The sequence below is a fragment of the Lepus europaeus genome, chromosome 5, assembly GCF_033115175.1.
Source record: "Lepus europaeus isolate LE1 chromosome 5, mLepTim1.pri, whole genome shotgun sequence".
NCBI classification, from domain to species: Eukaryota; Metazoa; Chordata; class Mammalia; order Lagomorpha; family Leporidae; genus Lepus; species Lepus europaeus.
This window is the reverse complement of record NC_084831.1, coordinates 8121181-8146305: the sequence shown is the minus strand read 5'-3', so window position 1 is coordinate 8146305 and position 25125 is coordinate 8121181. Positions and strand designations below refer to the sequence as shown.

Genomic DNA, 25125 nt, shown 5'->3' with positions numbered 1-25125 from the left:
CCCCATGCTGGCTGTACCCCCGGCGCCCACCCTGGTGTAGTAGCCGGGGTAGAGCTTCTCCGTCATGGGGGCGATGTACTCCACCAGGAACTTGTGCCACTCCCGCTCGAAGCTGATCTGGTTCATGTGGATGTCGATGGTTGGCACATTTTCATACCCACCCTGGATGCGGTTGTCCTGCAAGTGACCAGAGAGAGCGTGGCAGGGGCGGGCGTTAGGCTGCCACTTGGAGCACCTGCTTCCCGTCCCGGAATGTTGGATCGAGTCCCCGCCACCCTGCTTCCGATCCAGCTTCCTGCTAACGCACACCGTGGGAGGCTGTCGGTCGATGATGGCTCGAGGACCTGGGTCCCTGCCACCCACCTGGGAGACCTGGATAGAGTTCTGGGCCCTGACTGGTGTGTGCACCTGGGGACTGAACCAGCTGGTGGGCAATCTCTGTCTCTCTGCCCTACAGATAAATAAATACATCGCTTCGAGAATGGTGCCTGAACTTCCCAAGGGGAGCGCAGGTGTGGGATTCAAAGGACACGTGGCTCTCATGCCAGTGGCCCACTTCTGTGTCTGATGACCTCGGACCTGCCACAGCCCCCCGATGCCCCCGCACCCTTTTCCCCTAAGGCAGCAGAAGTCCCGCAGCAGCCTGGGGCCGACACTCCATCTCCAGTTTCCCACTCTCTACTCCTGACTGCCTGCTACAACCCTGCCGGCCCCCCACGGCGAGTCCCTGCGAGACTGTGGAAGCAGCCAGAACAGCCCAGGAAGTGGGCAGCCCCGGCACCTGGGCCCCCACCTTGTTGTCACCCAACGACCACTGGCCAAAGTGCTCCATCTCTTCCACCAGCTCGTCGCAAGCCGCCTCCGTGAAGATGGGGAACCAGTAGACATCTGGGCAAGGCTGGGAAGGGAGGGGACTCTGTCACAGGGGCCTGGGGTGGCACCCCACCTCCCCCCGGCTCTAAAGAACCTGCTACAGGGCCCCTCCTGTGGTCCAGGCAGCCCCCCCAAAGCCAGTCTGGGAGCCCTCGTGTGTCCCCAGGGAGCAGGCCGGATGCTGGACAGACAGTGCGCTGCTAAAGGCAGGCGGGGGTGGAGCTCAGGGCCTTTCTCAGCTGAGGTCACACAGCCACTGGAGCCAGGACTGGGAACGGACAGTGCGCACCACGGGCAGAGGCCCACGGCTCCAGGGAGCTGGTGGTGTGCGAGTGGGAAAAAGTGCCCACTCTACGCCCCAGCCAGGGACCTCGCTGGGGAGTCTTCCTCTGTAGCCTGGGCCAGGGAAGAGGCCCCTGCAGGCTCGGGCTGGGGAGACTCAGGGGATGGGGCCATCACCGCCCTCCCCCCACCCCCCCACCAGGCACAGCCAGAGCAGACAGAGGCGCCTCTGCCCGCTCAGCAGGTTTCGCTTCTCTGTCCCTGGCAGGCGAAGGCGTGGGTCCAGGGGCCGGGTCCCCTCACCATCTCCACCAGCTTCCCCGCCAGGGCCTTGCCGTAGTCTTCATGGATGTACTTCTCCTTCCAGTCCTGTGGGCGGGCAGCAGGAAGTGGGCTGGGGCCAGGGCCTGGCCTGAGCCAGCTGCACTCCCCGAGCTCAGCTTCCCGGGAGGCTCCAAGTGGGGCTCTCCTCGTGAGCCCCTTGAACTGTGAGTGAGCGAATACACGCCTGGGGAACACAGGTGTCCCCCGTACATATGCACGTGTGTGCGTGCGTGTGCCTGCATCTGTCATAGCTCCCCACCCCTAGGAACGCTGTTACAAATGTCTCCTCTGATGGCAAGTGCTGGCCACACCTGGCCCCTCTTCCACTAGATGGCGCTGTCTCTCACATGCCCTCTGCACCCTGCCAAGTCCCCTGGGGAGAAAGCAGGAAATCAAGGGACCCAGGGGCTCTGAGACGGCGACGCCTCTGGCCACAGGATCACCGGGTTCCTGCCTGTGCCCGCCCACCCTGGCCCTCACCTCGGGGTTGCTGAACACCTCCCAGAGATCGTTGTGGAGGTGGGTGGTCTGGTAGTTGTCCAGGGACAGCAGGTGGCCAAAGGAATGCCGGTTGGTCAGGAACATGAACACCTCCTGGGGACAGCAGGCCTGATGGGTGCTCCCCCAGACCCTGGTCTCACGCCCGATGCCCCGCGCGCCTCTCTTGGGAGCTCCCAAGGCCATGGTGACAAGGCAACCCGAGGGGAGGGGCAGAGCTGGAGGCCCACCTTTCGCCCCCCGCAAAGGGCCCCTGCGGCCGGCCGGCCCCGCTGACCTGCTGCCGGAGGTTGGCACAGAAGGCCATGTCGGGGTCCAGCTTGCTGTAGCGGAACAGGTCGGGGGAGTGCAGCTCAGCCCGCAGCGCGCTGCCCTTGATCAAGTAGACGTTCGAGATGTACGGCACATTCCAGACGCCGCTGAGGCAGGAGAGGAAGACGGAGGGGGCCTCAGGCTGGAGGCCACCAGCTGGGAGGGCAGGACAGGGGCCTGGGACACTGCTGGGAGGGCCTGGGACGCCCGTGGGGAAGTCCCGCCGTGTGTCTGACTGCTGCGTTTTCCTTGCTTGAGCCGTGGCGGGAATTCAAGGACAGCCAGCAAGTTGGGGGACAGAGGAACTGCACGCCCCGGGGGGGCAGCCAGGGGGCGGTGCTGCCCCGCCAGCAGGTACTCACACACGCCGTCCCTGCACAATGTCCACGTAGTCCTCGGAGCGCGCGTAGTAGCCATCCGCACTCAGCGCCCCCCAGAAGTTGGACCACAGCCTCCCGTGGCGGGTCATCAGCGGGGCCAGGACGTTCCTGAGGACAGCAGCGCCTGAGAGGGGGTCCCGCGGGCAGTCGGAGGCCCACCTGAAGGGGGTGTCCTCCCACCTGCACGCAGGCATCTCCAGGTCCCTCCCTGGGCCAGGGCAGGACCTTGGCCCCGGAGGGAGGTTTGGCTCAGCTGGAAGCCGCCTCCTCCCACAGGGTGGCTGGGAACCAGGAAAGGTGCCATTATCTACCAGCATCCGGACTAGCCAGGGTGGGGGTCCCACAGCCCAGGGGAACAAGCAAGGCTGAGAAAGGAGGAGAGGGGTGGAGTTGGGGGGAGGGGCCCCCATGCCGGGCCCAGGCCTATCCTGAGCTGTGCCAGGCCAGGGCCGGGCTGCCAGAGCTGTCCCCTAGCCTCACTTGTTCTGCTCGATGAGCAGCCGCAGGCTGTCAGGTTCGGTCAAGGCCACATCGGCGTCCATGCTGAAGTAGTAGGTGCAGGTACGGTCCTGCCGGCACAGGTCCCTGTGAGGGGAGGGGTGCAGGGTCATCAGGGCTGGTCTCAGAGGCGGCCCACGGCTGGGGCCACATCTGGCTTCTCCGTGCACCAGCAGCCTCCACCCCGGCTGATGTTGTGAGGCTGGCATCCCACATGGGCGCCGGTTCTAGTCCCGGTGGCTCCACTTCTGATCCAGCTCCCTGCTGATGCACCTGGGAAAGCAAGGAAGGTGGCCCGAGTGCTTGGGGCGCCACCATTCCTGTGAGAAACCCGGATGGAGTTCCAGGCTCTTGGCTTGGGCCTGGCCCAGTCCTGGCTGTTGTGGCCTTTTGGGGAGTGAACCAGCAGATAGAAGACACTTCTCCCTCTCTCTCTCTCTCTCCCTCTCTCTCTCTCTCTCTCTCCCTCTCTCTCTCTCTCTAACTCTGCCTTTCAAATAAACAAACCTTTAAGAAAAAAAAAAATGACTCCCTCCTGACTCCAGGACACACATCCCAGGCGACTGTGCTCCTCAAACGAAGGCCCAGAGCTTAGCAACTGGAATCCAAGCCCTGAGAAGACACACGGCTCCCGTCCAGGTCCCTGCGCTGCCTCCAGGAGGGGACTCGGTTATTGTACACCACGGCCTGCAAGCCTGTGTTCTTCCTGTTGATCTGGGCCGAGGCCCAGCAACCCACGATCCACGGTGCCAGCTCTCCTACTGCCTGGGTCTGTCCAGCTCGTGAGCTAAGAATGGGCTGTAGGTTTTTAAATGGGGAGGGGAAAATCCAAAGAACACGTGGAAATGATGTGAAAGTCAAATTTAGTGTCCCAGAATAAACATAGCTGGAATACAGCCACACAGGCTCGGTGGTGACACGGGGCAGAGCCGGTGGCTGCCACAGGCCGCAGGCCCCACTGCACGGATCCGCTGTGGGGGCCTCAGGGGAAGCCTGCCCACCTCTAGCCCAGCCTGGCTGACTCTTCCATGGCTCACATCCAAAATTAGGGGCAGGCACTGTGGTGCAGCAGGCTAAGCCGGCTCCGAGACATCCACATCCCGCGTGGAAGTGCCCAGGACCAAGTCCCACCTCCGCTTCCGATGCAGCTTCCGGCTCAAGTGCACCCCAGGAGGGGCCGGCGCTGTGGCACGGTGGGCGCAGCCACCACCTGCAACGCCAACACCTCACATGGCTGCTGGTTCGAGTCCCTGCTGCTCCACTTCCGATCCAGCCCCCTACTAGTGAGCCTGGGAAGGCAGCAGAAGATGACCCAGTGCTAGGCCCCAGGTGCCCATGTGGGAGACCCAAATGGAGCTCCTGGCTCCTGGCTCTGGCCTGGCCCAGCACTGACCACTGCAGACATCCGGGAAGTGAACCAGCAGGTGGAAGATCTGCCTGCCTCTTCCTTTCTCGCTGAAACTCTTTCAAAATAAATAAATCTTTCAAAATGAAAAAATTGTTTTTATTTATCCTGCAAATGATGGCTGAAGTGCTTGGGTCCCTGCCACCCACATGGGAGACCCACATGGAGCTCTGGCTCCTGGCTTTGGCCTGGCCCAGCCCCAGTTGTTGTGGGCATTTGGGGAGTGAACCAGTGGACAGAACCTCTCTCACACACACACTCTGCCTTTCAAATAAATAAAACTTAAAAAAAAAAAAAAAAAAAAGAGGGTGGTGTTGTGGTGTAGCAGGTTCAACTGCCACTTAGGATGCCTGCATCACACATCGGAGCGCTGGTTCGAGTCCCGGCTGCTCCACTTCTCATCCAGCTCCCTGCTAATGCACCTGGGAAAGCAGCAGAGGATGGCCCAAGTCCTTGGGTTCCTGCCACCCATGTGGGAGACCAGGATGGAGTTCCTGGCTCCTGGCTTCATTCTGGCCCATCCCTTGCCATTTGGGGCAGGGCAGGGGGTGAACCAGCAGGTGGGAGATCTGTCTCTCTCCTTCCCTTCCTCTCTGTCATTCTTTCAAATCAAATAATCTTTTTTAAAAAACAAAAAGATCAGAAATCCTCTGATTGTCAGCGCTGGCCTATCCCAGCCTGCCAGCCCTCGCCGCATGCTTGACTTATTCCCTGAGCCCAAACAATGCCACTCGGCCCTGCCCAGGAGCCCTGAGGGTGTAGGACAGAGACCGCCTCCCCACTCGACAGACGGGAGGTCTGAGGTCCGCCAGGCACAGGAAGTGCTGGACCACACAGCCTTCTGCAGTCCTGTGGCCCAGCCCATGGCTCCGACAGACAGCCCCCTGCCCGCCACCACCAGGGAGGACACCCAGGGTCCGCCACTCACGCGCCCAGGTTCCTGGCGTCGGCGTTCGCCATCCGTGCCTCCGGGCCCACCAGCTTCACAGACTGGTACTCGTCGCCATGTTCCAGCAAGAACTGCTCCACCTGCGCCTTGTGGTGCTGCTCCTGGGGGCGGGGGGGAGGGCCGGGCGGGGATGAGGGCACAGGCGACACCCCAGGGCCCTGGGCATGTTCTCGGTCACCCGCAGTCCCACCCCCAGTCTATCGCCCACGCCAGGCCCGCTGCCCGGAGTGGCCCTCCCTGGCCCGCCTTGATCATCCCGCTGAGCCACAAATGAGAGGTTTGTGAGCCAAGGGCCTCGTGGGCGCCTCTGTCACCAGGACACTGCTCCTCCCCCACCCCTGGGGACACATCCCAGAGACACTGTCGCGCCCACAGGTCTGGGCCAGTGCCCAGCATTCGGCGTTGCTATAAGATGCACCAGGTGATCGGTGGCAGAGCTTTGAAAACCAGCAGTCCCTACCTGAGGCCCGGCCCAGCCCGGGAGGAGGCAAGAGCGGGGGCCCCAGAGCCTGGCTTTGCCAGGATGAGCTCGGGGTCCTGGCCAAGTCCCTTCACCTGTCTCCACTTCAGTCTCCCCGCTCACGGGTCCCGCAAGTGGCCAGCAAGGCCAACACTGCACACAGCAGGTCCCCAGAGACCCCTGTGACAATTCTCTTTTCTCCCCAGAGCCCCAGTTCCTGGTGTGCTGCTGACTGTCGCCGGGGGAGCTGCGGGCCTCCCCAGGGCAGGCCACGCCCCTCTCCTGTCTCCAAGTGGTCCCCTGCACAGCTGACAGGAGTCTCTGTGCCCAGGCAGAGAGCAGAGCAAGTGTGGGCCCACGGGTCCCTGGGGGCAGGCACGGGGAGGGCAGTTGAGAAAGCCTCAGGAACCGAGCACCTGAGAACAGGCAGGAGAGGACCCGGCATCCCAGGCAGGAGCCGAGAAACGGGACTTCATGTGGTAGGAAAGATCGGCAGGAAGGAAGGGGCCTGGAACGCTGAATCCAGGCGGGCTCCCCAGAGGGCACTCCCGGAACGAAGACCCATCCGGCTATCAAATTAGGACAGACTAAAGGGGCAGGGACAGAAATGACAGTGACGACGGCTGACAGCATCTCCCGTGTGCTCCCCCTGTGCATGCCACCTGTCAACCCGCTTAACCCTTGCAGCAACTGGAGGCAGCTGGCATCTCTGCCGTCCCCCAGGCACAGAGAGGTTGAGTAACACACCCAGGGTCACACAGCCCATAAAAGGGGTGCTGCTGAGAGTCCAGCCCGGCCAGTCTGAGTGATTTGGGGACACAGCCCTCTATGCACGGGGCCCAGTAAGCTCCTCGGAGGGCTCGGTAGCACCTGCCACTTACGTGGTTGTGAATGAACAGACGCATCTGTTTCCGGGGGTAGTGGAGGCGTAGCAGCCGCTGGAAGAACAGGGACAGGAACGGCGTGGGCTGCTCGATGAACACGCCGACCAGGACCGTGGGCAGGGCTTCCTCCTGCACGGGGAGAAGGCACCAGAGTCCGCCAGGGTCCAGACGCTGCACGGCTGCCCAGCCCTGAGGGTGGCCCGAGCCAGAGGCAGGCGTGTGTGGACTTGGCAGCAAGATGTCTGGGTCAGCAGTGCCAAGCAGGCTGTGCAGGCGTGCAAGGGAGCAGGCGATGGGGTCCCCGGCGTGGAGCGAGGACCCAGTGGACAGCACCGGACAGACCCGGGCTGCCATGGCATTTGAGGTGAGCCACACATGTGAGGTTTGTGAGCCGGGGAGGGGCTGCAGGACTGGGCAGAAGAAACCAGAAACATAGGCAACGTGGGGGGTGCTGGCGCTGTGCAGTCTGGGAAGGCTTCCAGGAGGGGGCATTGGGTGGCGATGGGGCTGCAACCCCACACCAGGAGGTGAGCCCTTTACCTCCCAGAAACAACCAAGTCTCTCTAGAATCCACCACTCTCCTCGCACAGCCCAGGAGGCAGAGCCCCCCGCACCCTGCAGGCCTAGGCGGGCCCTGCAGCCTCACCCCGATGCCCTTGAGGCTGCGCAGGCCCTCGTCGCACACGGCACAGCCGGTCTCGAAGGTCCAGAAGCGCGGGATGTAGTTGCCCAAGTAGTTCAGCTGCAGCTGTCGGAAGATGTGGGGTCAGCAAGGAGCCGGGTCAGCCCACCCCCACAGCCACGAGTCCCATCTGCTGGGGGCCCTGGTGGACCCACACCCACCCCTCTCCCACTCCAAGGGGTCTTGGAGAGAGTTTCATCGCCCGAGACCACCACAGCTGCTCCAGGGAGAGCAGGGGAAAAGGGGGCCTCCAGCGAGTCTCCTGCTTTGGATTTCCTAAAAGCTCGTAAAATGCAGGTTCCCAGGCCCATCCCCTGGAGGTGCCAGCAGGGCAGCCCCAGGGGGGAGCCAGGAAATCTGCCTGCTTATCTCTCCATCCGTGTGAGTCAGACGCAGGTGGTGAGCCATCGGCCAGTTCCCCAGAGCCAGTCAGGCGCACCTGCTCCCTGCTCCCGGCCACGGATGACAAGTGCCATGGTCACAGGAGCCACCTGCCCGCTCGTGGCTGGCCATGCCTACTCCCCAGTGCAAACACTCAGTAAATGTTCAAAGAATATGCAACTCTGCCTCGGTGACACTGGGTCGAGGGCTCTGGCAGCCCAGCGTGGGCCTAGCGGGGGACAGTGGCCTCCTGTGTCTGCCATCCAGCAGGGAGAGAGGCTCCAAGTGGGGCTTAGAAGTGAGGGCACGAAGCTCACAGGGGGCCTAGAGCAGCGGTGGGCTCACAGTGAGAGCAGGATCAGGGCCCCTCCCTACCTTGGTGGGTCCGTTGCCATGGATGAGGACAGGGAGGGTGTCGTAGGCCAGGTTCCGCGCCCGCACGTGGCCCATTTCAAACTTGAGCACGACCTCATCTAGGGGTCAGAAACCACAATGCCGTCCGGCGTCCAGCCCAGAGGCCTGGACTCCAATCCCAGCTCTGCACTGAACAGGTTCTGACCTTGGGCGAGTCCCTCCACCCCCTTAGGCCTCAGTGTCCCCGCCTGTAAAATGGGCACACTCCCCTCTTCATGGGGTGAGTGGGGGGACTCGGTGTCTGGCAAGCCGTGGGGGCCACAGTCGGCCAGTGGCGACCCCAGAATCCACTGCAGCCCCTTCGTGCATCCGTGCAGACAGGGAGCTTCCCAAAGCTCACGGAAACACTACGCACAGATTTCCACTGGGGTTTTTTTTGCACCCAAATAAGCTTATCTTTGAATTTCATTTCCAGGGACCCCTGAAGTCCACCCCCCCACACACTCACTAGAGAGAAAACAAAGACCTGGAGCATCCCAGCTCCAGACACAGCCCCACCGAGCCCCACATATGAGGGTCTGGGAGGCGGGACTGAGCGTGCACCAGACATTCCAGGGGGCCGGGGCAGCACCGGGGACCCTGTCCCGGCACAGGGAGCCCCGGCAGTGGGGATCCAACATGTGCTGTGAGACTTCACGGAAGAAGAGGGGCCGGCAACAGCTGACAGACGCGACAGTGCCTTGCAGTTAGGATGCCCTCGTCCCACACGGGAGCACCCGGCTCCCACTTCCGGCTCCAACTCCTCTGAGCCCAGCCTCCTGCCAATGTGCACCCTGATGGCTTAAGGAGTTGGGTCCCTGGGACCCATGTGGGAGACCTGGACTGATTTCCTGGTCCTCGGCTCTGGCCCAGCCAGTCCCAGCCACTTCAGGGTTTGGGGAGTGAATCGGCGGACAGGAGCTCCCTCTGTTTCTCTCTCTGTATATGGGTGGTGTGTGTCTGCCTCTCAAAGAAAGAAACAGTAGGGATTCTGAAAGTTTGTGGAAATGTAATTAAAAGATAAGTTCATTCTGGCACTTTTTTTTTTGTAAATTCATGTATACAAGGGGTCTTTAAAAAGTTCATGAAAAATGCCTATCATGTGGGCGGGCGCTATGGTGTAGTGGGTCCTGGCTGCTTCACTTCCAATCCAGCTCCCGGCTAAAGAGCCTGGAAAAGCAGCAGAAGATGGCCCAAGTCTTGGGTCCCTGCACCCAGGGGAGACCCAGATGGAGTTCCATGCTCCTGGCATCAGCATGACCCAGCCCTGGTCATTGTGGCCACTTGGGGAGTGAACCAGCGGACGGAAGATCTCGCTCTGTCTCTCCCTCTCACTAACTCTGCCTTTCAATAAATAAATAAACCATTTTTTAAATGAAACAAACTATGTATGGACTTCAAAGATTTTTGTACCAAAAAAAATTGGCTTTTAAAGATTTATTTATTTTAATTTATTTAAGAGGCAGAGAAATAGAAAAAGAAAGATTGGAGACAGAGGGATCGTTCATCTATTAGTTCACTCCCCACATGTCTGCAACAACCAGGGCCGGGCCAGGCCAAAGCCTGGAGCCAGGAGCTCACCCAGGCCTCCCACGTGGGTACAGGGACCCAGGGACTTGGAGCCTTCACTGCTGGCCCCCAGGGTCTGCGTTAGCAGGAAACCGGAATCAAACAGAGCTGAGGCTCAAACCAGGCGCGGGTGTCCCAAGGAGGGGCATCCGAGCTACTGCGCCCAGCACCTGCCCCCACCAATGTCTCGGAGCAGCCTCCTGTGCTGCATGGGGGCCTCTTCTTCCCAGAGGCCTCTGCCGTGGGGGGGCAGAGCCCCTGTGCGTGGGCTCCTGGGCTGCCAGGAGGGGACGGGGACCCAGCTCCCTAACGTAGGACCACGAGCCCTGGGAACCACAGGTGGGGGTGTCCCGTTTCTACATTTCTGGGAAAAGAGCCAAGGCTTTCATTAGGGTCTCCAAGGGCCCATTTGCCCCACACAACCACCAGGAACTAAAGACAGATAAACCGAGGCCCTGGGGTAGGGGTCAGGGAGTTTGCCATGCTTGGGGTCAGCTAGTAAGACCTGTGGCACAGCTACGTCACCACCAGCCATGGCCGAGAGGCTGGGCCCAAGGGCCAGGCAGCCTCTCTGCTTCCCAAGTTGTCCATCAGGCCCCACCCCCAGCCCAAGAACCCTTCACCTGGAAGGTGGGAGGGCCGGGAAAGGAGGGGGAGGAGGCCCACCTGTGAGGCTGAGGAGGGCAGGGGGGGGGTCCAGTGTGTGCAGGACCCAGCTCCGCCCAGGCAGAACAACAGCCCCCTTCCCCGCCCCCCGCCGAGACACACACAGCTCTGCTCCAGGGATGCAGGATGCCGGTGGTCTCTGGGGACACTGGTGGTCTCTGGGGACACTGGGGGCAGTGGAGGGAAAAGGCCACAGCCCCCCAGCACAGCAGCCAGACAGGAAGCAGCCTGGATCTCCTCCTGGACTCCTCCCCTCCCTCCTCCCTCCCTCCCCAGGGTCCATCTGCACCGGGGCCCACCCCTCCACGCCGGGCTGCTCACCCAAGGCTCCGTCCAGGTTCTGGAAGATGCGGCAGCGGTGGTCCAGCGTGATGTTGATTCGCTCCTGCGGAAAAGAGGCCACCGGGCTGCAGGAGGGACCGGGGCCCCTCACACCCGGGGCGGCGCCTGTCCCCTCCCCACGCCCGCTCTGCCTTGTCACATCAGGGCAGCTGGGAGCCCGGCGAGGGCCAGCAGCCGAGCACTGGGACCCACTGTTCCCGCGGCTGCAATGATGACAAGCAGGACAACAAACAGCGTTCAGTGCTTTGCCACGGGCTCACTGCCGCCCGGCAGCTTCCACACACGTCCACTAGTTTACTCCCCACGGCGACCCTATGAACACCGCAGCCATGGCCACACTTTACGGCCGAGAACCCCACCACTGTGTTCACACATCCAGCCTCCTGGACTGGTGGCATGAAAAATGACTGTGTTTTATTTATTTATTTATGACAGAATTAGACAGTGAGAGAAACATAGAGAGTCATAGACAGTGAGAGAGAGACAGAGAGAAAGGTCTTGCTTCTGTTGGTTCACTCCCCTAATGGCCCCCAGGGCCAGCACCGCACCGATCCGAAGCCAGGAGCCGGGTGCTTCCTCCTGGTCTCCCATGCGGGTGCAGGGCCCAAGCACTTGGGCCATCCTCCACTGCCCTCCCAGGCCACAGCAGAGAGCTGGACTGGAAGAGGAGCAACCGGGACTAGTACCTGGCGCCCCAACCGGGACTAGAACCCGGGGTGCCAGCGCTGCTGGTGGAGAATTAGCCTAGTGAGCCATGGCGCCGGCCTGTTTGTTTGTTTGTTTGTTTTGTTTTAAGATGTATTTATTTGAGGGACAGAGTTGCAAACAGAGGCGGGGGGGGGGGGGGAGAGCCTTCCATCTGCTGGTTCACTCCCCAGATGGCCACAATGGCCAGAGCTGGGCCAATCTGAAGCTAGGAGCTTCCTGCTTCCTCTGGGTCTTGAGGCACATGGGCGCAAAGGCCTAAGGACTTGAGCCGTCTTCTACTGCTTTCCCAGGCCATTAGCAGGGAGCTGGATTGGAAGTGGAACAGCTGGGACTTGAACTAGTGCCCACACGGAATGCTGGCGCTGCAGGCAGAGGCTCAGTCCACTACGCCCCAGCGCCGGCCCCAAGAAACGTCTGCTGTTCCTAAACCACTGAGTCGCTGTAATGGACAAAGTCACCAACCCAGGGGACTGGGCCCCGAGGGGCTGTCCCCATGTAGCCTGGCCGGTGGGAGTCAGGATTTCCCTCCGCTCTGCTCGGTCCACCCATTGCCTTTTTAAAATTTATTTATTTATTTTTTATTTTTTGACAGGCAGAGTGGACAGTGAGAGAGAGACAGAGAGAAAGGTCTTCCTTTTTGCCGTTGGTTCACCCTCCAATGGCCGCCACAGCCAATGCTCTGCGGCTGGCGCACCGTGCTGATCCGAAGCCGGGAGCCAGGTGCTTCTCCTGGTCTCCCATGGGGTGCAGGGCCCAAGCACTTGGGCCATCCTCCACTGCACTCCCGGGCCACAGCAGAGAGCTGGCCTGGAAGAGGGGCAACTGGGACAGAATCCGGTGCCCGGACCGGGACTAGAACCCGGTGTGCCGGCGCCACTAGGCTGAGGATTAGCCTACTGAGCCACAGCACCAGCCTCACCCATTGCCTCTTACCCGCTTCTCGGGGTCCAAGAAGATCTTGGTGTAGAAGAGCTGGTCGCTGTCACTGTCCTGGCCCTCCCACTCGGCCACCAGTTTGCTGAGGCTGGGGGCGTAGCCGATGAAGCCTGGGGGTGAGGGTGGGCAGGGATTCTAAGCCAGGGGCCTCCCCCGACCCCTCTCCTCTCAAACACCTCCCACTCCTTTATTCCCAAACATGCCTCCTCTGAGAAGCCCTCCTGGATTCAGGACATGTGGGTTGCAGACCTGAAATGGGCCTGCCACTCAATGTCACTGGCTGACCAATTCCCAACGCGTCCACAAAGATTAATTAAGTGCAGCGCCTCAGCACTGAGCACCATCTAGGTGGTGAATAGGACTGGACCAGGGACCCCCGGGGAGCAGAGCCGGTGGGCACAGGCTTGGAGCCCCTTTTAGATGATAATCTGGGAACCACAGCCCAGAGAAGGGCAGAGACTGGCCAAGGTTAGACACACAGCAATCTGAAGGCTGAGCTGTGGCATAGTGAGGTGGCCACCATGTCCAGCACACAGACTGCTAAGAGAGGGGAGAGAAACAGGACACTCCTACCCATGGGCCAGGCGGGGCCGGGTGTCCAACTGTGCCCACCCTCTGGGCCAATGGTCAGGGGCCTCTGGGGACAGATCCCCCAGCTGAGGCCGGACGGGGCCTCTGGGGACAGATCCCCCAGCTGAGGCTGGATGGGGGCCCCTGGGGATAGATCCCCCAGCTGGGGCCGGACGGGGGCCTCTGGGGACAGATCCCCCAGCTGGGGCCGGACGGGGGCCTCTGGGGACAGATCCCCCAGCTGAGGCTGGATGGGGGCCTCTAGATTAGATTCTCCGTGCAGCAGAAGTCGTGGAGACGCGAGCCCATCTGTAAGTTTTGTAAAGACCCCACTGGCTGCTGGCTGGGGGATGGAAGGGGACTGTGGCAGAGGCTGGCAGAGCAGTTAGGGGACACTGCAGATGGCGGGGGCCCAGTGAGGGTGGGGACCCCCAGGGCAATGGTGAGAGATGTTTTGGAGGCGAGGGGTGATGTGGTTCACCAGTGGACAGGAGGTGGAGGGAGACAGGGGAAGAACCGAGAGTGACTCTAGAGCAGATCTAGGCTTAAAAAAATCAGAATCTCAGGGCCGGAGCTGTGGCACCGTGGGTTAAGCTGCCACCCAGGACACTGGCGTCCCCTGTCGGAGAGCAGGTTCCAAACCCAGAGCCCTGTTTGGGACATTCCACGCTTGGGACCTAGACACACGCACGGGATGCCACGCAGGGGAGGGACACAGAGGCGGGCCCCTCTGCTGGGCCGCACACTCTGCACCCGTCTCTCACCTCCAGAGCCCAGGAACCTCTTCCCGTCCGACACCACCGGGTATTTGGCTTCCAGCCTGCGGTCCGGGTAGATGAGCTCCTCGGCCGAGAAGACCACCTGGCTCCTGGCTTGCCGGAACTTCTTCAGGAGCTCCCGGGGCCCCGACGCAAACACCACGTCGTAGCTGCGGCCAGAGCAGGGGGAAGCCAGGGGGCACAGAGGTGAGCAGGGGCCCCGTGGGGGACCAGAGGCCTCAGCTCTCCCCAGACCAGGGGCTGCCGCTCTCCCCAGAGCCCTCCACTCACACCAGCCTGGGCCCCCATGTGGAAAACGGGTCTGCTCTGTGGTCCACCTGCCACACTTCTACTCCTGCCCAGGGCAGAGTCCTGCCCCTGTCTCAGGAAGGTGGCCCCTCCCATCTTTTCACCAAATGGCTACAAAGGGCTACACCAGAGGGGTTTTGTCTGTTTTTAAGATTTAGTTATTTGAAAGGCAGAGTTAAGAGATTTTTCCACCCACTGATTTTCTCCCCAGATGGCCGCAACAGCTGGGGCTGGAGCTCCATCCAGGTCTCCCACATGGGTGGCAGGGCCCAAGCACTTGGGCCATCCTCTGCTGCTTTCCCGGGTGCATGAACAGGGTGCTGGATGGGAAGTAGAGCAGCCAGACTCGAACAGGTGCTCATATGGGATGCCGGCATCACAGGCAGCGGCTTAACCTGTTGCACCACAATGCAAGCTACCTACACCAGAGGGTTTTATCCGAGGTTCATGGGTCTCCTGAAGACTACAGGCACCCCCAGTTAGAGTGAGGTGCTGTCATCCTCATTGCTCTGGGGGAGCCTCGTTTCAGGACACAGACACCCCTCGGAGACACTGCAAGAAAGTGAGCTCCCCGAAGCTTCTGGCTTCCCACTGCCTGTGAGTTATGTCGGCATTTTAGTCTACAAAGCGTGCGACAGCATGGTATCTGAAACACAACGGACAGGGGCCTGCGCTGTGGCACAGGGGTTAGGCCGCCGCTTGCAATGCCAGCGTCCCATACGGGAGGGCCGGTTACAGTCCCGGATGCTCCCTGCTGGTGTGCCTGAGAAAACAGCGGAAGACGGCCGAAGGCCCCTACTACACACGTGGGAGACTCGGATGGAGTTCCTGGCTCCAGGCTTTGGCTAGCCTCGACCTGGCTGTGGCAGCCTGTGGCTAGAAGAGCTACCTCTCACCTTCTCCCTCTGCACCCCGCTCACCTGTCAGTGAAGAGAACGACCAGGCCCTCCTTGTGTGCGTGCTTCTCCAGGGCCTTCCTCAGCAGCCGAACCTTCTGCCCTCCACCTGCCGACAGCCCCTTCTCCGCGGGCCAGTCCTCCCCCAGGCCCAGCGCCTGCAGAGAAAGACCCCTTAGCACCGGCTTCTGGTAAAGGCTTTTCCGGTCAAATCTCCACCCCCAGCTGCACCAGGAACATCTTTGCCTTTGTTTGCCCAGCACCTCCAATCCTCCCCTGTCGGGAATGTGTGTGAGGCTGACCTGGCGCCTCCAGCGGTCACATGACCACACCTGGCCAATAAGAATGCCCATCCCTCCTGCCCCTCCCACATGTGAGCATGTGACCCAAGCATGGCCTATCAGAGCCTTCCCTGGGACTTTTTAAAACTAAGGATAGGTTGTCTTAGTATGTGTATGGGGTATGTGGGTGTGTGGCTGGCGGTCACCTGGCGACCATGTGAAGAATGTACATCAGCAAATGAAAACAAACAGCAGCTCCCGGGATGGAAAGACAAAGCCTTTGTTCTGCAGCTCAGAGCCTTGGATCCAGCGAGGCCTGAGGCCCCGCTCTGCTCCAAGCTTCACTCGCGTGAGCTAATAACACACCTTCTTTCTGGCTCAGCGCCACTAGACGGCAAGCTCTAGGCAGTGGCCTGGGGTGTCTCGTTCATCGCTCTACCCCAGGGCCCACCACAAGCACTCGGGACACTCAGCTGAGTACAGGGCAGTCCCCCTGTGGGGCTCAGTCCCCAGACTGCGCAGAGGCCCCCGAGCCCAGCCCACTGCGGGACTGGCCATTGGCTTCCATTGCTCGAGGGAGGAGTTCACACTACATGCGAGGTCTCCACACCACGTCCCTCCCAAGCTCACCTGGGGGAGTCTGTGGGAATGCTGGTTCCCAGGCCCTGTCCTCGAATCCTGCCCCCACCCCCTGAGTCTTCCCCATGCTAACATCTGAGCACCACCATACCCCTCTCCAGCCCAGCCTCGCCGTTCGCCCACCTCCTAGACTTGGCTCAGGCTGTCGCCCTGCTGCCTCCTCCTCTCCTAACCAGCTCATTTGTTTTTTGTTTTTTTAAAGATTTACCTATTTATTTGAAAGGCAGAGTTTCAGAGAGGCAGAGAGAGAGAAAGAGAGACAGAGACACAGAGAGACAGAGACACAGAGAGAGAGAGAGAGAGTTCTATCCATTAGTTTACTCCCCAAATGGCCTCAACGGCCAAAGCTGGGCTGATCCAAAGCCAGGAGCCAGGAGGTTCTCCCATGTGGGTGCAGGGGCCCAAGCACTTGGGCCATCTTCTGCTTTCCCAGGCCATAGCAGAGAGCTGCACTGGAAGTGGAGCAGCCAGGACTAGAACTGGCGCCCGTATGGGACGCCGATGCTGCAGACCTTGGCTTTAACCTGCTGTGTCACAGCACCAGCCCCAAATCAGCTCATTTTCCTCCAAGTCTGTCTCAGGGGCCCTGAAGTGTGTGTGGGGAGGTGTGTGTGGGCCCCCAGGTTCCCCCACCGACCACCACTCGCAGTCTCTGCCTTGCCCAGGAAGCCCCATTACCTGGATCTTGTAGTTGAAGAACTGGGCTGAGCGCTTGAAGCGGCGGAAGCCCTCCGTCTCCTTAGTGGCCACGGTGAGGACCAAGAGGTTGTCTGTGGACAGGGGAGGGCGTGGATGGAAATGGACAGACAAGGGGAGAGGTCACAATCTGCAGGGACCTGGCAAATCCTGGCCTCGCACATCTCCACGTCAACGCATTAACCCACAAGAGTGCAGGCAGGAAGGCGTGGCCGCCAGCACCCCGCTGGGTCTCCCAATTCCCTCCCAGGGCTCCTTCCACCTGCTAACTGACCAACCGCTCAGGCAGCAGCCATGGGAAAGGTGTCTGCACCTTCAGCTTTCAGGGCAGGGGAACATGTGCTCCAACTGCTGCTGCCAGAGGCATCTCTCCAGCCAGTGTGGGACGTTAGCACTGGGATGGCAAACACAAGGCTCAGAGGCACCGTCTCCATGCCTGCACCCAGGGCAGACATTACTAATCCATCCCCACACTCGGTCTCTCCAAGCTTCACATAGCCCTGAGTTCTCCCAACACCACACTCCAGGCTGAGTTGGTCCAGATAGAAAGTGACTTGAAATTCCTCACGCGTCCACTCGTGACCTGGGGCCAGAGCAGCTGTCACTGCCTCTCTAACAGGCGGCCTCTCCCAGACTCTGCACTGTGGCTCCTCTCTGCAACAGAACCTGCTGGGACAAATTCCCCACCCAGCAGCTCTGGGAAACCTGGGAAGCCCGATCTGGAGCTGGCCTGCCTGATGAGAATCCCGGCTCTTCCCCTTACCAGCTGTGTGCCCCCCAGCAAGTCCTCGGCTTCTCTGAGGCTCGGTCTCCATCTTGTAAAGTCGCGATAACCACAGTGCCCGCATCCCAGGTCACTGGACCAGCTGAATGAGGCCTTGCCCCAGCAGTCAAGGCCCTCCCTGATCTGGCTAGGTGATGTCCTTACCCTTCCACCCTGCAGGTCCTCCAGCTGGGGCCTCACCTGCCCTGGCTACCTACGTGTCTCCAATCTCTAACCTTCCTCCAGGCACACGGCTACTGACAGTGACACCCTTTCCCCACCACTGCCTCCGTGAAGCCTTCTCAGATTGCTCCTGTCCTCTGGCCTCCAGCCTCAAGAGGCAGGACCCACTGGCAGCTGTCATCATTGGTGCACGGTGGAGGGTCCCAGGCTCATGGGTTTCTGGGTGAACGGAACAAACAAATGGCCAGGCCAGGGGCAGGCAAGTGAGGCCTCTCCCTTCCCCAGCCCCAGGGAGTCAGGAGACGCCTGAGCCCAGAGAACAAAGGGGTCTCACTGGTCAGAGCTGGCAGAGGCTGGACAGAAGCAGCCCCACCGCTGGCCCCAGAGCAGAGGGCTGGCGCCAGGCAGCCCTGCAGGGACTGGCAGGCATCAGCTGGGGGCCTCTGCTGGGGCAGGAGGGGGCACGAATGCACCAGGCAGGTATGGAGAGGGGGTGCTCCGTGGTGGAGGCTGACTTGGAGGCTGGGAAGGAGGAGAAAGGGCTCCCCGACTCCTGCCAGGATGGCTGGGTCCCCATCCCCCCAGGTGAGGGGAGCCAGAGCCACCAGCTGAGGCCCTCTTGTCAACAGGGGGTGGCTGGGGACAGGAAAGGTGTCACATTTCACAGATGAAAAAAAGCTGGAGTGTGAGAGTCTAGCTGCCCCTTGGAAAAGGCTGGCCAAGGCAGGCAGCAGGGGAGGGGCCGAGGGCGGGGCGGTCCCGGGGCTCCCTTCTCAAATTCCTGCATCCAAATTACTGCAGTGGAAGCCGCCAGCCCCTGCGCTGCCGAGCGCCTGGCACGCAAGGACCCTGCGCTGGGCGCTGGACGGTAGGAAGCCGAGGCGCACAGCCGGGAAGGACCTCGCCGCAGGGGCTGGAGCCGGGATGTGCACACCAGAAGCCTGGACCCACGTCCTCTCTCTTAATCTGACTGTGTGCAGTGCCCAGGCCCTGGCTGCCAGGCCATCCCTGTCTCCCCATCTGTCGTCCAGGAAACTGGCCGGGCTGGAGGGGCGGGCCCTGGCCACGCTGCACCCCCCACGCCCACCGGCTTCCCCTTCGGCCGGCCTCTTCCCTGCTGCCAGGTGCCTGCCCTGGGACCTCATGAAACCCCAGCTGCCCTGGGCCATGCAGCACCCACACCCCTGGCTGAAGATCCCATCGGATCTCAGATTCCTGGGCCCCGGGGCCAGAGGTCCAAGGTGGGTCCAGGACTCTGGATCTTTCCTGCAGTCCCTGGGTCATTTCTGAGGTCGGCCATATTGGGGAACCGCCACCCCAGCCCATGGCCCCTTGGCTCCAATGCAGGGTCTGGGAGGTGTTCACAGCAGCACACAAGGCAGGCCCCACCCCCAGAGACCCTGGCACCGCCTCTTACTCCCCCCCTGCACCCAGGCTGCACCCCATTCCCTTGACCTGACTGCGACACTTGCGCCTTCCCGCCAAGAAGCAGCTGGTCCACCTCCTCCAGGAAGCCCTACTTAATCTCATGCCCTCATCTGGTCGCTCCGGTTGCCCAGCACTTGGTAGCCGGGCGCAGACCTGCTCCTTTGCCCCTTGCCAGGCCTGGGCCACTTCATTTCCTCAGCCCCCCTCCCCCAACCTGGCTGGGACTGAGCGTGCCCGAGGCATGGTGTGCGACAGGTGCAAAGATGCCACGTGCAGGTGCTGTGTGAAGCGTGTGGCATCCGTCATCCCGTTTGACCGTCGCCACCTGATGAGACAGGCACGGAGCGGCTGAACAACCTGCAGAAAACCACGTCTGCCATTCCAGACGCCCACGCCCTGAGCCTCACCGTGGCCCTGCCCAAGAGCCCAGCATCTCCGAGTGCCAGAGACCCCCACCGCAGCATCCCCACGCCCCCTCTCAGGCCTCCCCAGACAGGGACCCCAACGCCAGTCACCAGTCATGAGGGAAGGCCTTTTTCCAACCCACCAGCAGGCCGGCTGGGGCCCTAGACAAGCACAGGGAGACGGGTGGAGGATCAGGTTTCTGAGCCCCAGGGCCCCGCCCACCTGCTTTCTGTCTGCCGCTGCGGCCAGCCTTGGGCTAAGTCCAGGGCCCACAGCAGCCTGGCATCCGGAACACCCAGCTTCCCCACCTGCTGCCCAAAGTCCAGCAATGATTTCCCCAGATGGACAAAGGATGGGATAGGAAAGACAGACTGCTGGGAAGGCCAGTGAACCTCCGTGCCCAGTCTCCCCTGCAAAGCCTGTAAAAGCGGATACCACGGATAACGGCGATACAGCCGGCCCTTCCTCGCTGCAGGTCCAATTCAACCAAGTGCAGCCCCAAGACAGTAGGCAAAAAGCTGCTTCTGTGCTCAACACGTAGACTTTTCTTTCCTGTCATCATTCCCTAAAGCATGCAGAGTAACAACTGCTTGGGGTTTGGTTTTGGTTTTTTGGTTGTTTTTACATTTATTTTGTTTATTTGAAAGGCAGAGTTACAGAGAGGGAGGGAGAGACAGAGAGAGATCTTCCACCTGCTGATGGCCACATGGCCAGGGTTGTGCCATACTCCAACCAGGAGCCAGCAGCTCCAGTTAAGTCTCCCACATGGGTGCAGGGGCCAAAGCCCTAGCCCATTTTTGCTGCTTTCCCAGGCACATTATCAAGGTGCTGGATCAGAAGTGGAGCAGCTGGGACTCAAACTGGCACCCACATGGGTGCCAGCATTGCAGACGGTGGCTTCACGTGCTATGCCACAACACCGGCCCCAGTGTAACAACAAGTTGTATAGCATTTATATTGTATTAGGGGTTACCAAGCATCTAGAGATGAATTAAGGTGTAAGGGAGGGCCCAGCATTGGGGTACAGCAGGTTAAGTTTCCACATGTGACGCCAGCATCCCATATGGGCGCTGGTTGGAGTCCCGGCTGCTCCTCTTCTGATCCAGTTCCCTGCTATTGTGCCTGGGAGAGCAGCAGAAAATGGCCCAAGTACTCGGGCCCCTGCCACCCACGTGGGAGGCCTGGATGGAGTTCCAGCTTCCTGGCTCCAGCCCGGCCCAGCCCTGGCCATTTGGGGAGTGAAGCAGCGGATGCAAGCTCGCTCGCTCTCTCTCTCTCTCTGTCTCTCCCTCTCTCCTTTTTCCTCTCTCTCCCTCTCTTGTTCTGCCTTTCAAATAGATAAATCTTTATACATAAATAAAGTAAACGGGCAGGTGTGTGTCGGTTCCTTGCAAACACTACACTGTTTTATGTACAGAACTCGGGCAGCCTTGGGTTTTGGGATGTGTGGGAGTCCTGGAACCCATGTGCGTGGACACCAAGGGGCCCTCCAGGGACCCGTGACAATTGCACACGCTGATGTCTGTAAAGTGCCCAGCACCCACTCCTTGCCGTGGGGCAGCATGGCCCACCCAAGTCCAGCTGACCTCCTGGGAGCCTCTGACCCCAGCAGCTGTCCTTCCCTGGACACGGCCAAGCCAAGGCCTGCAGGGACAGCCATGGACCCAGCCAGAGAGCCAGGGATCAGTCTCTCCAAAGCCAGAGAGGGCTCGGGCATCTGGGCCCGCTGCTTGTCTGCACACTGTGCTGTCAAAGGCCTTTTCTGACCCTCACGCTGGTCTGGAAGCTTCCGGGACAAGACAGCGTCTCCTCCCTCAGACACAAGGGTCCCTGGGGCCAGAGGGGAGTGTCTCCCCCATCAGATTGGGGGGGTCTGCCAAGGTGAGGAGCTGTGCGTCCCCCTTGCCTGGTGCCCCTGCAAGTGAAAACCGTCTACAGGTGTTCGGGTGAGGGGATCCCAGCTGCCAAGGGCTCCCCCTCCCCAAGACCCCACAGCAAATCCCCTTCCCCACACTGGGACCCAGGCCACGGCCCCTGTGTCTGCCCTTTGCCAGCTGCCTGCTGGGGGGAGGGGGAGCTGGCCTCTCTGGGGGTGCGGGGCTGCCCCGGCCTGGGGTCAGTGAGCAGCTCTGAGGCCGGCAGGGAAAATGACCATCTCATCTGACTGCCTGTTGGCCGGCTGCACATGTCATCACAGCCGGGTCGGGGGGCAGAGGAGGCTCCCCGAGGCAGCATTTCCAGGCGGCAGCCCCTCGCCTGCAGAGTTGGGGGCCAGCAGGTCTGGGCCCCCGTCGCTGACTCTACTTGCAACGCGCTGCGACAACCAGAGATGGGCGTGTTTAAGCTTTCTGGGCCTCGGTTTTCCCACCTGCAAAATGGGGCTGATAACTTCTCACCTGGTCAAAGGGTGTAAATGGAGCAAGGAGAGCAAAGGGCCTCACCCCACTAGTGGCCTGGCATCAGGCCCTGCCTGGGGAGTGCACGGGTTCTGCTGGGCGCTTCCCCTGCGTGGCCACACACGTGCCATCCTGAGCCCGCCCCTGCCACAGCAGCACCCTGAGAGTCGGGCACCTGAAGCCCTCTCATCAGTTCGGCCGCTCTCTGGCCTCCTCCGGGAACTGTCCTGGGGGAAGGAGGCTCACATCAGCAGAAGCCCAGGGCAAAAAGGAGGGGTGGTTATGGGGCTTCTGGCTGTGGCCAGTCAGGGGACCCAGGCCACAGGCGCTCTGCACACACTCCCAGCCCAGCCCTGGGCTTAGCGTCTCCCTCACTGACTTTTTTTTCTAAAGATTTTTTATTAAAAGACAGAGAGACAACGAGGTCTTCCATGCACTGGTCCACTCCCCCAAATGTCCACAATAGCTGGCACTGGGCCAGGTCAAGGCCAGGAGCCAGGAACTCCATCTGGGTCTCCCAAGCGGATGGCAGGAAACCAAGCACTCGGGCCTCCTGTGCTGCCTCCCAAGGACATCAGCAGAGAGCTGGAGCCGAAGCGGAAGCGGGACTCCATCCCAGGCACTTCCATATGGGACGCAGGTGTCCCGAGCCATGGCGGCTTAAGCCACTGTGCCACGCCGCCTGCCCCTCACGGGCTTCTTGGCCTGTCCTGTGGCCCTGCCGGCCTCCTGGAAAGCCGGCAGCCCTGGGCCTAGGGAGATCATGCCCACCGCTGAGGGTCAAACTCTCACCCACTGGCCTTATCCCATGGGACCCCTGCAGTGCGAGCGAGGTATTATCACCGGTTTTGCAGCTAGAACACCGAACCTCATGGGGATGAAGCCACACAACAGCACAAAGAAGGTCCAGTCGCCCGGGAATCCCCAGGGGACCGGCTCCAGGACACCCCCACCCACTCAGGACACCAAATTCCAAGGCCTTACACAAAACGGCACGCGAGACAGGCGTCTGGCACAGCATCGAAGACGCCGCTCGGGAGACCACGTCCCTCTCACAGTGCCTGGCTTTGGGTCCCAGCTCCACTTCCGGTTCCAGCTCCCTGAGGATGTGCACCCCGGGAGCAGGTGATGCCCAAGCCCACGGGGCCCTGCCAGCCACGGGGGAGCCCTGGATTGAGTCTGCAGCTCCTGGCTTTGGCCTGGCCCAGTCCCAGCTGTCGCAAGCATTCGGATGGATTTGAGGATCTCTGCCTCTCTGTGTCTCTGCCTTTCACATGGATAAAAATAAATAAGTTAAAAAATAAATAAATAAACAGGGCCGGCGCTGTGGTGTAGCAGGTAAAGCTGCCGCCTGCAGTGCCGGTATCCCATATGGGCACCGGGTCGAGTCCTGGCTGCTCCATTTTCTGATCCAGCTCTCTGCTATGGCCTGGGAAAGCAGTAGATGGCCCAAGTGCTTGGGCCCCTGCACTCACGTGGGAGACCTGGAAGAAGCTCCTGGCTCCTGGCTTCGGATCAGCCCAGCTCCGGCTGTTGGGAGTGAACCAGTGGATGGAAGATCCCTCTCTCTCTCGCTCTCTGCCTCTGCCTCTCTGTAACTCTGCTTTTCAAATAAATCTTTAAAAAAATTTAACAATAGGGGCCGGTGCCGTGGCTCACTTGGTTAACCCTCCGCCTGCGGCGCCGGTATCCCATATAGGCGCCAGGCTCTAGTCCTGGTTGCTCCTCTTCCAGGCCAGCTCTCTGCTGTGGCCTGGGAGGGCAGTGGAGGATGGGCCAGGTGCTTGGGCCCTGCACCCGCATGGGGGACCAGGAGAAGCACCTGGCTCCTGGCTTAGGATCAGTGCAGCGGCGGCTGTGGCAGCCATTTGGGGAATGAACCAATGGAAGGAAGACCTCTCTGTCTCTCTCTCTCTCACTGTCTATAACTCTACCTGTCAAATAATAAAAAAATTTAAAAAGTCGTTTAAAAAATTTAACAATAAAAATATTTGCATATAACCTACACACGTCCTCCCACAGACCGTAAGTCATCGCTAATGACTTATGAAGCCTAGCACATGTAAATGCCACGTAAAGAGTAGTCACGCTATGTTGCTTAGGGAATCATGGCAAGGAAAAACAGTCAGTACAGGCGTGGGTTTTTTTCCGTCTGCCGGTGGCTGGATCTGTGGACGCAGACGCTGAGGATCCGGAGGGCTGGCTGCACTCACCACCCAGGGGTGCCCAGTCCTCTCCGGGGCCAAGCAGCAGAGCCTGGGTTCTGGCTGCTGTGCCACTGCCCCCCCACCCCGGCCCTGGCTCCCTGCTCCCAAGTTCTCCACGAGCAGGGATGGCCAGCCTGGCTTGGCTTGGCTGGGGTTCCGCACAGTCTATGCTGCCCCCTCGGGGCTCCTGGGTGCTCAGTGGGCAGCCCTGGAGGAGGCCCACGCAGGGGAGGAGAGTGGCACCCGCTCAGGGCTGAAATGCAGTCTGCCTTGGGGAAGGAGAAGGAGCCCTTGGATGGGGAGTCCAGGAGACCGGGGACCAACCACCCCAGGGCTAGGGAACCCCCGACACTCTCCACACTGACCCAGTGTAAACTGGAGAGGGGAAGGCCAGCCTGGCGGGGAGCCCAGCCCACGTGTGGGAGAGGACACGGGTGGGAGACGCTGCTCCACAAGGGTGAACCCCACCTTCTGCCTCCACTACTCACAACACCCCAGGACCCCTCACGCCCGTGGCTCCGGGCTAGGCTGGACCCAGAACCGGGGTGGATCCCGGTTCCAAGGCCCATAAACTGGGCGTCCTTGGGCAAGCGAATCAACCCTGGCCGTCCACTTCGCCGGCTGAGAAATGGGCTTATAGAAGGAACCTCGTCCGAGGGAGCCATCGCGCTGCCCTGGTGCCTGGCCGCAGGCCCTGGCCAGCACTCCGCGAACGGCAGCCTCCGAGCACCGCCCCCGGGCTCCACCGGACTCCGGCGGGCACCCTCTCCCCCCACCCCCGGGCGCACCGGTGGGACCCGGCGGCCCCGAGAAGAGTCGCCGGCACCCGGACCCCTCCCAGCCCAGGCCTCCCGCTCACGCCGCCCCTGCCCAGGCGACCCCGGGTCCAGCCCGCCCGCCTCGGCCCCTGCCCGGCCGCCGCGCCCTCACCCTCCGGCTTCGCATCGCCCTTCGCTGACGCCAGGAGCAGCCAGCCCAGCTGGGCCAGGAGCAGGAGGGGCCGCATGGCCGGGCCTGGGGACGCTCGGCGGCTCGGCGGCGCTCGCAGGACT

At 61.1% G+C, this 25125-nt stretch overlaps 1 protein-coding gene across 1 annotated transcript in view; it reads right to left on the bottom strand.

Annotated features, from left to right (window-relative positions):
* PLOD1 (procollagen-lysine,2-oxoglutarate 5-dioxygenase 1) overlaps positions 1-25125 on the bottom strand; it is a 28108-nt gene extending 2983 nt beyond the window's left edge. The window contains exons 1-17 of the mRNA XM_062190452.1: positions 25004-25125; positions 16674-16765; positions 15100-15233; positions 13877-14040; positions 12540-12652; positions 10878-10941; positions 8304-8401; positions 7512-7613; positions 6863-6994; positions 5501-5622; positions 3150-3254; positions 2652-2777; positions 2255-2396; positions 1960-2073; positions 1459-1524; positions 794-898; positions 31-177 (exon numbers count right to left, since the gene is read on the bottom strand). Of these exons, the coding sequence (XP_062046436.1) occupies positions 31-177; positions 794-898; positions 1459-1524; positions 1960-2073; positions 2255-2396; positions 2652-2777; positions 3150-3254; positions 5501-5622; positions 6863-6994; positions 7512-7613; positions 8304-8401; positions 10878-10941; positions 12540-12652; positions 13877-14040; positions 15100-15233; positions 16674-16765; positions 25004-25079 (1902 nt within the window). The 5' untranslated portion in view covers positions 25080-25125. The remainder of the gene's footprint in view (positions 1-30; positions 178-793; positions 899-1458; positions 1525-1959; positions 2074-2254; positions 2397-2651; positions 2778-3149; positions 3255-5500; positions 5623-6862; positions 6995-7511; positions 7614-8303; positions 8402-10877; positions 10942-12539; positions 12653-13876; positions 14041-15099; positions 15234-16673; positions 16766-25003) is intronic.